Here is a 15139-nt window from a genome sequence, read left to right on the forward strand (position 1 = left end):
CTAGCAGGTCCTAGTAACTGTGGTAAAAGTTTTTTTATAAAAAACATGATGGACAATGCTCACAGCGTACTTGCAGCTATGCCTGATAATATTGTATGGTTTTACAATGTCTGGCAACCGTTGTATCAGGAATTACTATGTAAATACCCTTTTATTAATTTTGTGAAGGGTTTGCCAGAGAAATTTGATGATGACAATTTGCTGCCTCCTAATAAAACAAATTATGTTATTATTGTTTATCTGATGAATTGCGCATCACAGGATCAAGAAGTGGAAAAAGCTTTTACACAGTACGTACATCATAGAAATCTGAGTATTTTTTTCATTACGCAGAATATTTTCTGCAAGGGAAAAAGCAATCGCACCATCAGCCTAAACGCTAAATATATGGTGTTATTTAAGAACCCCAGAGATAAATTACAGATTGCAACTTTAGCACGGCAGATGTACCCTAGGAATGCCCAGTTCTTCATGGAAGCTTTTGCAGATGCAACACAAAAACCTTATGGTTACCTGGTTGTTGATTTAAATGCCTCCACACCTGAATCTTACAGATTAAGATCAGGGCTTTTCCCTCCAGACTGGCCTGTTGTATACACTATGAAAAAGGCCACTCGTGGTTACAAAAGGCGGTAGCTTAACCGCTCTGTGTTCTTTGAGTCTGGTTAGCCAATTGGTCAACATGTCCAGCCGCGTAAAAAGAAACCTCCCTCTCTTAAATCTTCTTATTAAGGCTCCTCCACATCAGAGGAAAGCCATTTTATGTGCAGCATCAGATGATCTCATTGCTGCAATCTCAGAGATAGCCCTCAGCACTTTAAAAGGCAATATTCCTCTGTCTCCCCGCCAGGTGCGTATATTAACAAAAAAAATGCAGCCTTATCAAAAGCCTCAGCAACAAAAGGGTCTCCATAAAAAGGAAGAAACAAATAGTCAAACAGTCTGGGGGTTTTCTCGCACCGCTACTAAGTTTTGCCATCCCTCTAATAACAGGACTGTTAACTAAACAGTGATGGAGTATGCTGAAAAGATGTACCTGGTTCCCAGCCAACAATTAGAACAATTGAAAGGAACCCCTCCTAAGGAGGAAGACATCAGAAAAGCCACTATCTATTCACTCAATACTGAAATGAAGGAAATTCTTCACAGGGTGGATTTATCTCAGGATGAAAAAGCCAAACGTTATGATGCCCTGCTTCAGAGATATCTAATTCATGTAAGACATAGGGAGGCTGAGAAAGAAAAACTAAACCTATTTCTACCACAGCCCCAACAGGCCTCTGCAGAACCCCCTGTAAATTCTGATGCAATCATTCAAGAAATACTGGACAGTCTGCCTGCTAGATGTAAGAATCATGCTAGGTTGCTGTTAAACAAAATGCTACAGAACAAGAGTGTTTCCACGTGGAACGACAACGGCGTCTTTGTATATAAGGGCAACGCTATAGATGGATCCAATATATTGGACCTGATTAAAGGAATCACGCAGTCCTGCGCCCTCTCTGTAAAGCACCGACCCATAGGATGGGATGTTTTTATGACAGCCCTAGCTGAACTAAACATTCCTACATTTGTTGTGGGCAATGTTGCCAACAGGGAATCTTTAGACATGTTAAAGAACCCCTCTATCTCTTCTAAAAAACATGTTGCTGCATGGCTTGACCTATAGTATCTCTGCTGAATGTTTTATAAAGAAATAAAACTTTCAAATGTGTGCTTAACCTTATATGCTGACTGTGTCTGATTGTTTTACAGGTATAAAAACCACCACAACAGTATAAATTATTTAAACCTTCAGGGGTGCTTTATTGGGAAACACGGCTATGAAAATCATTGCAGGATATACAGCTCTGGAATGGTTGAAACACAGATGAGGAAGGTCTGGGCATATTTCTCTTGTTTACAATCTGTTCCACCATCTGATCATTTCTCTCTAAATCATGAGAATACAGTTCTTGAACCTGTTTAAATGTTAAACCCTTACAACGCTGTTGTAGAAAAAATACACAGTGGTAGCCACAGGCGACAGAATCTGGGGCTTGTAATTGTCGGGGTTGAAAAGCAATCCTAGAGGTATTTTTCCTTAGAAATTTTATAATGGTCTTGGGAATCAGCGGGTGGTCTGGAGGATGCCCATAGGAATCAAAAAATTCACCACTGTTATCTTCTGTCAGGTAGATGGCCAGCCAATGTTCTCCAGGCATGTTGTTTGGGTGGGTATTGACTACTAGCCCCACAGGTCTTTGTAGTAATCTCTCTTTGGGGAGTCTGTCACAGGGAAACACACCGTAGAAAGGTTTTCGCGTGTAGGGGTTTGAAGAGAGGATGCGTGTTAACTGCACGCTGTCCATGTTTACATATAGTCATACAATACATTTCTTCTGTGATTTATCTCTATCACGCTGTCAAAAACTCCATACACTATCATGTTGACTGTAGCTGGGAGAGCCCTAGCAAATCGAACTTCTGCTCTCAGATTCCCTGTTTTGATCAAAGAATAGTGATCCCCGCATTCTTGGTCTGGAGATAGGTCGAAAGCAAAAAGAGTGTAGCCTCTCGCAAACTCCTTGCGGTTAATTAAAAGAGCCCTATCTTTCATATGTTTGCCTGCTGTCTGCACCAGGCTCATGTATTCTCGAACACAGTTTCCGGTTTCAAATTCTAGCTGATGAGGCTTTGTGGGAATTTGGAAACCATCGACGTACAGAGATACAAAACTGATGTCATAATGCTTAAAGTTAAAAGGGTTTTTATTGTATATTCCACTGAAGGAATCATTATCCACCAACCCTATAACTACTTGCTTGGGTAGCTGGCCCAAAAACAGATTCTCCTGATTGCTGACACGGCTTCAGGGATGCTAAACACTTTCATGCTGACACGATCCACAGGGTATTTGGCATTGGATGTCAACAATGCCTCTGCATGTCCTAACCGGACACCTCATGCCACTCTCACCTTCTTTACAAAAAGTGAAGCTGATAAAATTTGCAATTTGTGGTGGCTGTTTGCATCATTTGTCATCAGGCAGAAAGTGTCTTTGTTGCGTGTTAGTTTAATTTTCACATCCACACCGTTTAAAAGCAATTTTTCTTGAAAAAACAGATCAGCATGGAGATGTCCTAGGAGGTCTATTTTCTGGCTTTCAGTTGTCAGTGCAGCCCTTCTAACAAATCCTAAATTATCCCCATCCAGGGTTGCTGTTTTGTGTTCTCCAGGTGTGTCTTTGTAAAATAGCCCTGCAGAGAATTGTGTGGCTAGCGTATCATCACTGTAGTTCAGCACAGATTCTATGAAGGCTCTATAAGGGTAGCAGTTATTGCTCTGACTGATGAGACGGTCTCCCAGGGTCACATCCAGTTGACTAAAGATGGAGGCCAACGGATAATTCACTAAACCCACATTAGCATCTCTGGCCAGGTTTGTTCCATCATGGTTCACAATTTTGCAGCACACATATAGCATTGTATTGTTTAAATCCATATAATCTTCGCCATTTCCAGCAATGTAGAATTCTAGTGGTGCAGTTTCTGTTAGCGCTGCCAATGGAGGGACCTCGATAAATAGGCTTCTCTCAATACTGGTCTGGGTAGGCCCTATCTGGAATAGATCTAATTCAGATTTAGTGCATTCCTCAGAACTGCAATGGATGAAGGCCATGCTGGTTTAAAATATATCTCTTTTTCGGGCCGGTACTGTTTGCCTCTTCTTTCTTGAAGTTTTCTGCTTCTGAGGCTTTTTCCTCAACGGCTGTGCTCTTTTAAAAGGTCGAGGAGGGCCTGTTAATTGTACCCGTGATGCTTTTCTTTTCAAGGTCTTTCTCCTTTTAATATACATCAGCCCTGAGCCCTCTTGTTGGGGTTGTGGATTAACTCTATTCAAAACTGCCTGAGTAACCTGCCCTACCACATCTTTAGCAATATTCCTAGCAGCTGTTTTAGCATATGGCTTAATAATCTCTAGGCCTCTTCTCAAAAGTGGTACGGCTTTTCGAAAAAGGCTCCTGAATATCCCCCCGATTCCTGCCCCATACATAACAGGCGTACCATGGTACCCCAGAAGAGCATTTCCAGCCTGGGCCCTGTAATAATTCCGGTAAAGGGTTGGGTCACCGTAGGTTTTCAGTATCACCATTTTTTAAAACGGCAAACCTCTGCGTGGGCGAAAGTGTACCTTCACAATCACCTTTCCAAAACAAAATGGTACGTTTTTGTTCTGATCCGTCTTTATTTCAACATTGATAGTGTCAATATGATGCTTACTCACAGGAATATAGTGTGGTTTGTCATAAACAATGTTGACACAATCGTTATTCTGTCCACGCACTGGTACAGAGCGCAATAAGGGTACATAGAAGTCCCCAACTATCTGATGCTCTACGATGTCGGTGTAAATGTATAAAGTGTTGAAGCCTCCTGTAATGTCTGCTGTAAAAGGCAGCTGACGTACATGGATGTTGGGAAACAACCCTAACATGTGGGCTAGTTCTTCACTGCTTTTAAACGTGCAACCATCATCTGATTTAAGTCTAACCATTCTAGTCACTTGGTCATAGTGTAGGACCATATCGGGGTGCTCGCTGCTCTGGTCTAGTATAAGGCTGTTCATGTTTTCCAGCAGTTCAGGGATGCTTGAGTAATAACCACTTCGCAGACGATAGGACCATGTTTTTTCTCCATTACCAATTTCAAATCGGGAATCAGATGTTAGATTGTTCCAACAGTGTGGGTAATGTATCTCAACCAGACCTACTTCCCACGCCCCTGGTAGATCCAGGGGCCTTGCTAGCCGAATAGTAAAAGCTGAGCTAGTGTTCTGCGGAAAAACAGTTACACAGACATTGCTAGGGAGAGTAATGTAAAAACCACTATCCCCCATTCTTCTGTGCAGGTTCACAAAGATCAGAAGCAAGTACCCAACTGTTGAACTTACTGGGCCAGCCTAACCATTTCACTAAATGATACTTTTTCCTACCCCTGCCTTTTGTTGACAGAATTGATTCAATCCTGTACAACTTGTCCTGTTTGTCATTAACCTTCTGCAACTCTTCAGAATAGAAAGAACCAATTACAGGCTCCCCAGCATAATCTTTTAACAGGAAGACAGGTTTCCTTCCTCTTCTGATGACCTGATCCACTATAAACAGCTCTGTGGTGAAATTTTGTTCATAACCCTTGACAAATACCCCCTTGCTTTTAGAAATCCTCACGTGGTCTCCTTTCCTGAACAGCGTTGATACCTCTTTTCTGTAAATACAGTCTCCATAAATGGTTTTCCATACCGCCAGGGCGTTAGAATGGTTAATATCAATAGGCCTTGCTCTGATAGTTCTATGAAAACTATGATTATAACTTTTTAAGAGTTGTGGCAGGATATCGATATAACTATAGGTATTGTTAGCTGTAAAATACCTCCACATTTTTTATTTCAAAGTACGGTTAAATCTTTCAACAATAGCAGCTTTTACTTCATTATTGCTGACAAAGTGGTGAACTCCATGCTGCTTTAACAAGCCGTTTATGACTCTGTTTAGAAACTCTTTGCCACAGTCCGTTTGGAGCTTTCGGGGCTTTCTTCCGCTCTGACTGAATATAACGTTAAAAGCTTTAGAGACCTCTTTGCCTGTCTTGTCTTTTAAAGGCAATGCCCGTGCATACTTAGACAGAATATCTATGACTGTTAAAATGTACCTGTAGTTCTTGTTGTACTTAGAAAATTGTTGCATATCTACTAAGTCAGCCTGCCATTGAGCATCGATATCAGACACAATAGTCTTGTTTCTTTTAAAATGGATTCTGGCTGGCTTATGCAATGTGTAAGCATCTTGGTCTGAAAGCCATGTCATAACATGTTTCCTTCTTAGTGTTTTACTATGCTTTTTTGCCTCCTGAAATAGATGGTTCACTCCCCCAAAGCTCCCAGCCTCCTCAGGTGTGTAATATGTGTTTTTTAGAATTTCATCATGCTCTCCCATATTGCTGGTTTATACAGGTATGGACACCGATGGCTAAAGTAAACTATTTTTATTGGTACAAAAAACTCCTGCTTCAAGCTTTCAGGGTTCAGGCTTGGGACAGACACATGAAATGCAGGAAATATTAACAGCCTGCGAACTCTCAATGTGTAGATTTTCCATATCACCATCATGCGTCACATCTTCCTATAGAAAAAAAAAAAGAGAGGCACTTTAGCATCGGGGTTGCACCAAACTGGGAAAAATAACACACTAATAAAAATACAGCTCAGAAGCACCTACCTGTAGACACCCTTGCTCCATGCCTTCATTTAAATCTTCCAGCCACTCGTTTTCTTCAGCCTCCATTTCCACCATGGGTTTAAAAAGTACACTTCCATCCACAACCTCAGCAGATTTCATAAGTTGTTCTTCCTTCAGGAAATGAGCCTTCAGATCACACCCACAATCACACTCTGTGTCGGACATAGATTCACTAGAATTTGCCTGGAATGAGGTTTCAGGGTCTGGATACTGGCCGGCCGTGAACACCGCTACAGGTAAGTTTGGGGTTGAAACAGACCTTTTTTTCTAAAATGCTTTGATTCTTCCTTTCCACTGCTAATTTTTATACTCGCTGGTGGAAACGATAATCTCCGAGGCTTTACCCGCCTTTTTGAGCGCATTTTCAAAGGGGCTGGAGGATAGGAAAAACCTACTAGCCCATATACTGATTCGCACACTGGTTCCATGTTCGATCCTCAGAGCGTGTCTGGGCATGCATAATACACCTCTGTACCAGGTCTCTCCGTCCCCTCTCCTGATTGGTTGGGGATTCAAAACCTCCCCCTTGGGTGACATAGCTGTAGAGGGGTTACTTATCCCTATTGGGCTGCTCTGGAGAGGAGGGGGTGGAAATGGACCCCTTCGGGGTCCATTTCCGGCACCCTAAATTCACCTAGGGGTTTTAAACCTCTTCAGATTGGTCCCCTGGAGACCACGTGCTCGTAGAGGGGTCACATGCCCCTATAGGGAGCAGTCTGGAGAGGGGGTGGAAATGCACCCATTCGGGGTGCAATTCCGGTACCCTGTTTTCACCTTTGGGGTTTTAAACCTCTTCAGATTGGTCCCCTGGAGACCACGTGCTCATAGAGGGGTCACATGCCCCTATAGGGACCAATCCGGGACCCCGTTTTGAGTAAAAATACACCCATTGGTCCAGTGAGGACCACGTGCTCCTGGGGGGTCACAGGGCTACCGTTTCCGGGGTGGGGCACGAGGGCTGGGGCTTCTGGGGGACAGGATATCCGGTGAGGTCACCAAGGGAAACGGAAATCGCGGGTGGGCCTTCCGGGGTGGGCCTTCCGGGGGGACTTCTGCTGATGTCACCCATCAAACTCAAAAGGGGCATGGCATAGCGGTTTGACGTGAGGTGGTCTACTATTACTACTCTGGGTAAGTGGGGTAAGGATTATAGCGTTGGTCTGGATTCAACCCCTCACACTGGCTGCTGAATGAGATAGCAGTCATTTCCAACCCAATCAGAAGTCCCACTGTGTTCAGTGAGGCTTACTCCCAGGTTAGTATACATTATTGCAACTTTTGGCTACAACTTTTTTTCTTGCCAAATGAGCTAATCAATTAGAACTGTCCTGGCTCAGTAAGGTTCCTTCTAACTGGAAATCGCAGTTTCACAACATCCAATTTCTGGATAGTAGCCATGATCCCAATTGTCCCAAGCCTCAGTTGACTGACTCAGTTGACGATCCACATAATGAGGAACTAGAAAGTGGAGACTGGTGCTATATTTGGTGGTAATGAGAAGAGTCACCCTGCAGAGGCTGTCCCAGCGTATCAAGGACAGCAACAAAAACAATAGGTTACATTCTTGTCTATAGCTGCATAATCCATCTGAGCACCAAAGCCAGTATGCAACAGGAGTGGGGGCAGGAGGGGAGAGATGAGGCCACATCATGACTTATGAAGCTGTGAGTGAACATAGCCAATGTCTTGAATGATCCTAACATGCTTTAAGTGGGCTGCATGTGCCAGGATGCAGAGGTTTACCCAACAGCCACTGTGGAATTAGCCAAAGATTATAGATGGCCCTGAGACAGAATCATGTAAGGCCCAAAATACAAGGAGGCTCACTCTCCCATTTCCCAAGAGAACAAATAACACTTCTGATGAAATAAATAGATGTCATCAGTGTTTATCAATTTTCAACAGAAACTAAGAGTAACTGTATTATCTTAAACCTCACTCCAATCTGTCTTTAAAAAAAGCACATTACCTTTAACATTCTTTCCAAATCCCATTGAAGCAGGAACTTCATTGTCTACCTGACTTTTGCTGTTTGCTTTCTCTTTCACAATGTCATCATCACTTAAAACATCATCAGAGTGCATCTTCTTTTTCTTCTTGTGTCGAGGTGGAAGCTTTTTGGGGAAAGTAAACATTGGGAGTATAACAAGAAGCATTGCAGTGGCACAAAGGAGAAATCCACTCCACCTAAAGTCAGGAGATAAGAAAGAGCAATTGCAACTAGTGCTGTGTGTCTAATGCAAACAGAAATGGGAAAAAAGTAATAGCTAACATCGTTTACAAATGTACTAAGAACTGCTGCATGTTAAAAGAAAAATGCACCACTGTGCTATTATTTATCACATGAAATATTTCTTTACATGGTGACTGAAAACAAATAATGGACATAAGAGCCACAATTAGGATCTATATCCTAGGATTATACTTTCCCTGATTTTAAAGGAAGCAAAAGTTGAGTATAGCCTTATGCATACCCTGGACTTCAGGAAAGCCAATTTTAATAAGAACAATGATAAGTAAGGTTCCATGGGAAGCAACCGTAATGAGAAAAGGAATCCAAGATGGGTGGGAGTTTCTAAAAAAGGAACTACTAAAGGCACAATGGCAAACAATTCTGTCAAGGAAAAAAGGGGGCTGACAGCAGAAGGAGCCAATGTGGCTTCACAAAAAGCTTAGAGATGACCTGAAAACAAACAAGGACACATATAGGAAGTGGAAGGAAGCCCAGACCACAAAGGAAGAGTACAGACAGATAGCACAGAATTGCAGGGATGGCATCAGGAAGGCTAAAACTAAGAATGAGCTGAGCTTAGTGAGGGATGCTAAAAGCAACAAAAAAGCTTCTTCAGGTACATCCGTAGTAAAAGACAGAGAAAAGAAATGATGGTTCAGCTACTCAATGAGGATGACAAAGCAAAGGCAGAAGTGCTCAACTCCTACTTTGGCTCAGTCTTCTCCCAAAAGAGGATCTATGACCCTCTAGGCAAATGTGAAGTACAAGTTGAAGGGGCAGGAATGCAGCTTGAGATTGATAGACAAATGGTCAAGAATACCTAATTACTTTGAACAAGTTCACATCTCCAGGGCTTGATGAACTGCATCCTAGAGTAATGAAGGAACTGGCTGAAGAACTCTTGGAACATCTGTCTATTATGTTTGCGAAATCATGGAGGATGGGTGAAGTGCTGGGTGACTCAAAGAGGACTAATGTTGTCCCTATCTTCAAAAAAGACAAACAGAAGGAACCTGGGAACTACAGACCAGTCAGTCTGACATCAATCCCTGGGAAAAGTCTGGAGCGGTTTATAAAGCAGTCAGTCTGTAAGCACACTGAAAACAATGCAGTGATTACGAGAAGCCAACATGGATTTGTCAAGAACAAATCCCGCCAGACTAATTTTTTCTCATTTTTGTTCCTCCCTGGGAGACTGTGGGAATGCTGTGGACATAATATCTCTTGACTTCAGCAAAGCTTTTGACAAAGTGCCCCATGATATTCTGATTAGCAAGCTAGTTAAATGTGGGCTGGATGGAACAACTATCAGGTGGATCCACAGTTGGCTCCAGAAACATACTCAAAGAGAGCTTACAAATGGTTCCTTCTCACACTGGGGAGAGGTAATGTGAGGGGTATAGCAGCGTTCAGTTCTGTGCCCAGTGCTCTTCAACATTTTTATTAATGATTTGGATGAGGTGGTGCAGGGAATGCTTATCAAATTTGCAGATGATACAAAAATTGGGAGGGATAGCTAATACCATGGAGGACAGGGAAAAAAATCAAAGGGATCTTCATAGGCTGGAGCATTGGGCTGAAAACAACAGAATGAAATTTAACAGGGATAAGTGCAAAGTTCTACACCTAGGAAAAAGAAACCAAATGCACATTTATAAGATGAAAGACACTTGGCTCAGCAATACTGCATTGAAGAAGGATCTTGGAATCATTGATCACAAGCTGAATATGAGCCAACAATGCAATGTGGCTGCAAAGAAGACCAATGGTATTTTAGGCTGCATTAATACAAATATAGTTTCCAAATCACATGAAGTACTAGTTCCTTCCTATTTGGCACTGGTTAGGCCTCATCTTGAGCACTGCATCCAGTTCTTGGCACCGCACTTTAAGAAGGACGCAGACAAACTGAAACAGAGGAGAACAACAAAGATGATCAGGGGACTGAAAACAAAGCCCTATGAGAAAAGACTGAAAGAACTGGGCATGCTGAGCCTTGAGAAGAGAAGACTGAGGGCAGATATGACAGCTCTCTTCAAGTACTTGAAGGTTGTCACACAGAGGAGGGCCAGGATCTCTTCTCGATCATCCCAGAGGGCAGAACACAGAATGATGAGCTCAAGTTACAGGAAGCCAGGTGTCAGCTGAACATCAGGAAAAGCTTCCTAACTGTAACAGAAATATGAAAATGAAACCAATTACCAAGGAAAGTGATGGGCTCTCCAACACTGGAGGCATTCAAGAGGCAGCTGGACATCCACCTGTCAGGTATGCTTTAAGTTGGATTCCTGCATTGAGCAAGGGTTGGACTCAGCCTTATAGGCCCCTTCCAACTCTTCTATTCTATGAATCTAAGAAGGCAGGGTATTAAGTATGGAGGCAAATGGCACTCACAGTACACACAGAAAAAGTTTGAAACAGATGCCAAGGCAGACAGCATAAGTATATTTCATCAGCAAGTTAAGTGTGTCCTCATCAGCATTAAAGAGGGAAAAGTAAATGCTTTTTATAGATCCAGTAAAAGTTTTGTACTTCTGTAACACACTAGAAGACAGTAATTGAAACAGGGTCTCTTAACACTGGGAAATTAATATTCCACTCCCTACACACCACAATCCCAATACTGACTCATCACCCACCTACCCACAGCTGCACATGTTTAACATAACATAGTTTAATCCAAATACTAGCCTACTCCACAGCTAGATAACGTAAGTCCTGGTCATTATACCTACTAGAGAGTTCTGTGGCTACTGATGCTACTTTTTCAACACTTCTTACGTCTCTAGTTACGAAGCTAGATATGGCTCTTGGAAAAAAGGTCAGCATATGGGGGAAGGGCCATAGCTCAGTGGTAAAGCATCTGCTTTACATGCAGAAAATCCCTGGTTCAATTCCCGGCATCTCTGGAAAAAACTAGGAAAGACTACCTGTCTTGAAACCCTGGCAAACCACTGCCAGTCAGTGCAGACAATACTGAGCTAGATGGACCAAAGGTCTGATTCATTATAAGGCAGCTTCCTATGTTCAAGGTCAGTTCCAGCTCACTGAGGGTTTTCCTTTTATCAGTATGGTTGATGTACAGAAACCAGCCAGCCATTCTGAAGGAAAAGATTTTCTAGAGCATGAGTATTGCAGAACTGGATACTGTGGACATTCAACCCCAGTATTCTACTCTGTGTGATTCACATGGGTTACCAGTACTAGATTTTCCAGCATGAATATATACAAGCAGATAAGAGATGAAAACCTTCCACATTTCCAGTCACCAGCTGCTGCCAAGTTCAGCTTTGCTGAAACAGCCATTAAGTAGCTGAATGTACCATCTGCAGAACACCAATTAAAGAGCATCTGGTAGAAATAAGAAGCCATAGGCTTTATGGCTACTCAGTGCCTTATAAATGTGCCTAATTATAGTACAGTACCCAGTTATTTCTATCTGGCAGATGTTTGGCACTTAATGTCTGGAAAATCGAAGCCCATACTTCTTCAAATTAAGACCACAACTATTATTGTCATGGTTAGACTGGTAACTCCCATCCTTGTGACTTTTACATAATTATTGCTACTCCCTTATTGTTGCTGCAGCTGTTGCTAGGCCGGTTGCTGCTTAAACAAGCAATGGTTTTCAACTTAGAGAATACTCTGAAGAAATGAGGGTGTTAAAAGTTGTTAACACTGACCTTTGTCAGTGCCTGGATGAGAGACTGTCCCATGAGCTCCACTGTAAGTTGTTCTGGAGTTCCAAAAGAAGGGGAGTGCAATTAAGTAAGATGTAAATATCAAAATGGCGAAGTGTGGCAAAGAAAATAAGAACTGTCCTGTTGGTTCAGACCAAAGGTATATCTAGTCCAGCATTCTAGTTCTAACAGTAGCCAGCTAGGCACCTCTGGGAAACTCACAAGCATGGCATGAAGGTGTTGACCATCTCTGTTGTTTGCGCCCAGCAACTGATAGTTAAAGATGCACCATCTCTGTATCTGGAGATTCCATTAAGCTATTATGGCCACAAATTAGCATAAATGTTTTATAGGATCTGTTTTGACAAACCCTTTGCTGATTTAAGCAGACACGTGGAAGCAGCAAAACTTGTGCTAGTACGTCTCATAAAAACAAGCTGTAAAATGAAAAAATATTACTAATTATACAAATAGAATTATTTGAACATGGCAGCTTTGCTGTACTGTTGGATGGTGCAGGAGGGTAACTAGAAAATGAAACACACACACACACTCCAGGAAGGAATACAATCCATAGGCTCTGCTGCAAATGTTAAATTACTGGGTTGTTTTTTAAAAAAAAAAAAAACTTTTTAGCTTTGGATATTGCTCAAAGTATTACATATACAACTAGCAAACAAAAGAAAATATAAGCGACAATCTAGCAGTCATGGGATTACAGAACATTTAAACAATCTACAGATACATCACATAAAGTAGCTACTAAACTCAGCCCTGTCAAGGACAAGGTCAAATGTAAAGCCGCCACAACCACCTTCAAAAATATTTAATTAGCTGGACATTAAACCAATGTCAATGGTTGGTCCCAGTTATTACACACACACACTTACAACTTACCAGTTCCCAATGAAACGAGGGTCACTCTGGTCAATATAAACAGTACTTCTAGGATCCACATAAAATCCAATAAGAACTCCTCCTAATAAATATCCTGCTGCAGGACCAAGAGCTCCCATTACATACATGATGGCTGTAAAAATACAATAAAGAAACCCAGAAGTCATCAAATTACACCGTATTACAGATACTGCATAATTAAAGCAGGATATTGAAGTAACAAAATATTTCACAGACCAAAAGGACAGGAAACAGAGTACTTTCCTATAATTTTGCACCAAGAGCCAATTGCTGCTTTTTCTGCATTTCCCTATGTAGAGTAGGTGGGAAGCAAGCAGGCACACTGGCATTGCTAGGCCAAAAGCAGCATCAGCCCTCTATAGACCAAGACTGTTCTTTGCCAGCCAGCTCCAAAACTTCAGCCAGTTTCTTTTTCTCTGACCAAAATGAAACTGGAAATGCTAATACAAGAGTATGATATTCCTGTTGTTGTTACGTGCCTTCAAGTCGATTACGACTTATGGCGACCCTATGAATCAGTGACCTCCAAGAGATCTCTAATGATAGTCCTAGCTGGTCTTTTTGCACAAGAGACAACTGGATGGCCCATCACAGACCAGTCCACACCAGAATGTGGAGAAGGGTCACTTTGCGTAACAAAAGAGCAAGTTTATGAGATTCAGAAAGTGGATAGAGAAAAGTTCTTCTCCCTCTCTCATAATACTAGAACTCGTGGACATTCAAAGAAGCTGAATGTTGGAAGATTCAGGACAGACAAAAGGAAGTACTTCTTTACTCAGTGCATAGTTAAACTATGGAATTTGCTCCCACAAGATGCAGTTATGGCCACCAGCTTGGATGGCTTTAAAAGATTAGACAAATTCATGGAGGACAGGGCTATCAATGGCTACCAGCCAGGATGTCTGTGCTCTGCCACCCTAGTCAGAGGCAGCATGCTTCTGAAAACCAGTTGCCGGAAGCCTCAGGAGGGGAGAGTGTTCTTGCACTCGGGTCCTGCTTGCGGGCTTCCCCCAGGCGCCTGGTTGGCCACTGTGAGAACAGGATGCTGGACTAGATGGGCCACTGGCCTGATCCAGCAGGCTCTTCTTATGTTCCTATGTTCTTATGATTACTGGCAATATTTAAGAGAAGGGTGGGAAACCAACACAATGGGTAGGCTGGATCTGACCCACAGCATGTTCCTGTCCAGTCTATGGCCTCTTCTCATCAGCCCCACTTCTCCTTCATGGCCCTGCCCCATAGCCAGTTGTATTTCCATGCTGGGCCTCTTTCTTCCTACCCAGCATGAAACCAAAGCAAGAGAGGCAAAAGACAGTGAAAAGAAGTGGCTCCACTCACTTTTGGCTCTGGTTCCACCCACCATCAGTATATGGCACCAAAGAGATTATCCAGAAGGAATGTGGCCTTCAACAAGCCTTTTAAGTTGAGACAGACTGCGTCTGTATTGGAATTGCTTTCTAAGATGTTTCTAAAGCTGTTTTTTTTTTAAAAAAAGTTTTTAAGATGTTTAGTTTTAATATGTTTTTAAAATATTTAGTTAAATATGTTTTAGAGTGCTTTTAGTGTTTTTGTTTGCTGCCCTGGGCTCCTTCTGGAGGAAGAGTGGGATATAAATATAATAAATAAATAATAAACAACATTAAAAGGTTCCCAACCATTGTTTTTAAGATAAGGCTTTGCAAACTATAGCCAAAGCTCTTCTGATGGACCAATTAAAATCTTGAAAGAAAAAAGGTCCCTACTATTGTGATTAAGAGTTTGAGCTACAGAGTCCCTGCTTCAAATTTCAGTTCAGTCCCCATAAATTCTCCAGGGACAAGCTCCAACTCAGTTCCATATGCAGTAAGAATAAAATAATATTGCCCCACCTTACAAGGTTGCTGAAAAGTCTGAATTGCTGAGATACTGTACATGAATTGGTTTGATCTTTTTAGATAAAAAGTATGATTTATTTTTATTTATATCCTGCTTTTCTATAAAAATTCTCAACACAGCTTCCGTATAAAAAAATACAAAACCACCAGAAGTCAA

At 42.0% G+C, this 15139-nt stretch overlaps 1 protein-coding gene across 3 annotated transcripts in view; it reads right to left on the bottom strand.

Moving 5' to 3' along the window:
• Window positions 1-15139, bottom strand: part of SLCO5A1 (solute carrier organic anion transporter family member 5A1) — a 134347-nt gene that overhangs the window by 59495 nt on the left and 59713 nt on the right. For all 3 annotated transcript variants that reach the window (XM_061600906.1, XM_061600897.1, XM_061600916.1), the window contains exons 3-4: window positions 13088-13220; window positions 8247-8464 (exon numbers count right to left, since the gene is read on the bottom strand). In XM_061600906.1, the coding sequence (XP_061456890.1) occupies window positions 8247-8464; window positions 13088-13220 (351 nt within the window). The remainder of the gene's footprint in view (window positions 1-8246; window positions 8465-13087; window positions 13221-15139) is intronic.

The sequence above is a fragment of the Rhineura floridana genome, chromosome 1, assembly GCF_030035675.1.
Source record: "Rhineura floridana isolate rRhiFlo1 chromosome 1, rRhiFlo1.hap2, whole genome shotgun sequence".
Lineage (NCBI taxonomy): Eukaryota > Metazoa > Chordata > Lepidosauria > Squamata > Rhineuridae > Rhineura > Rhineura floridana.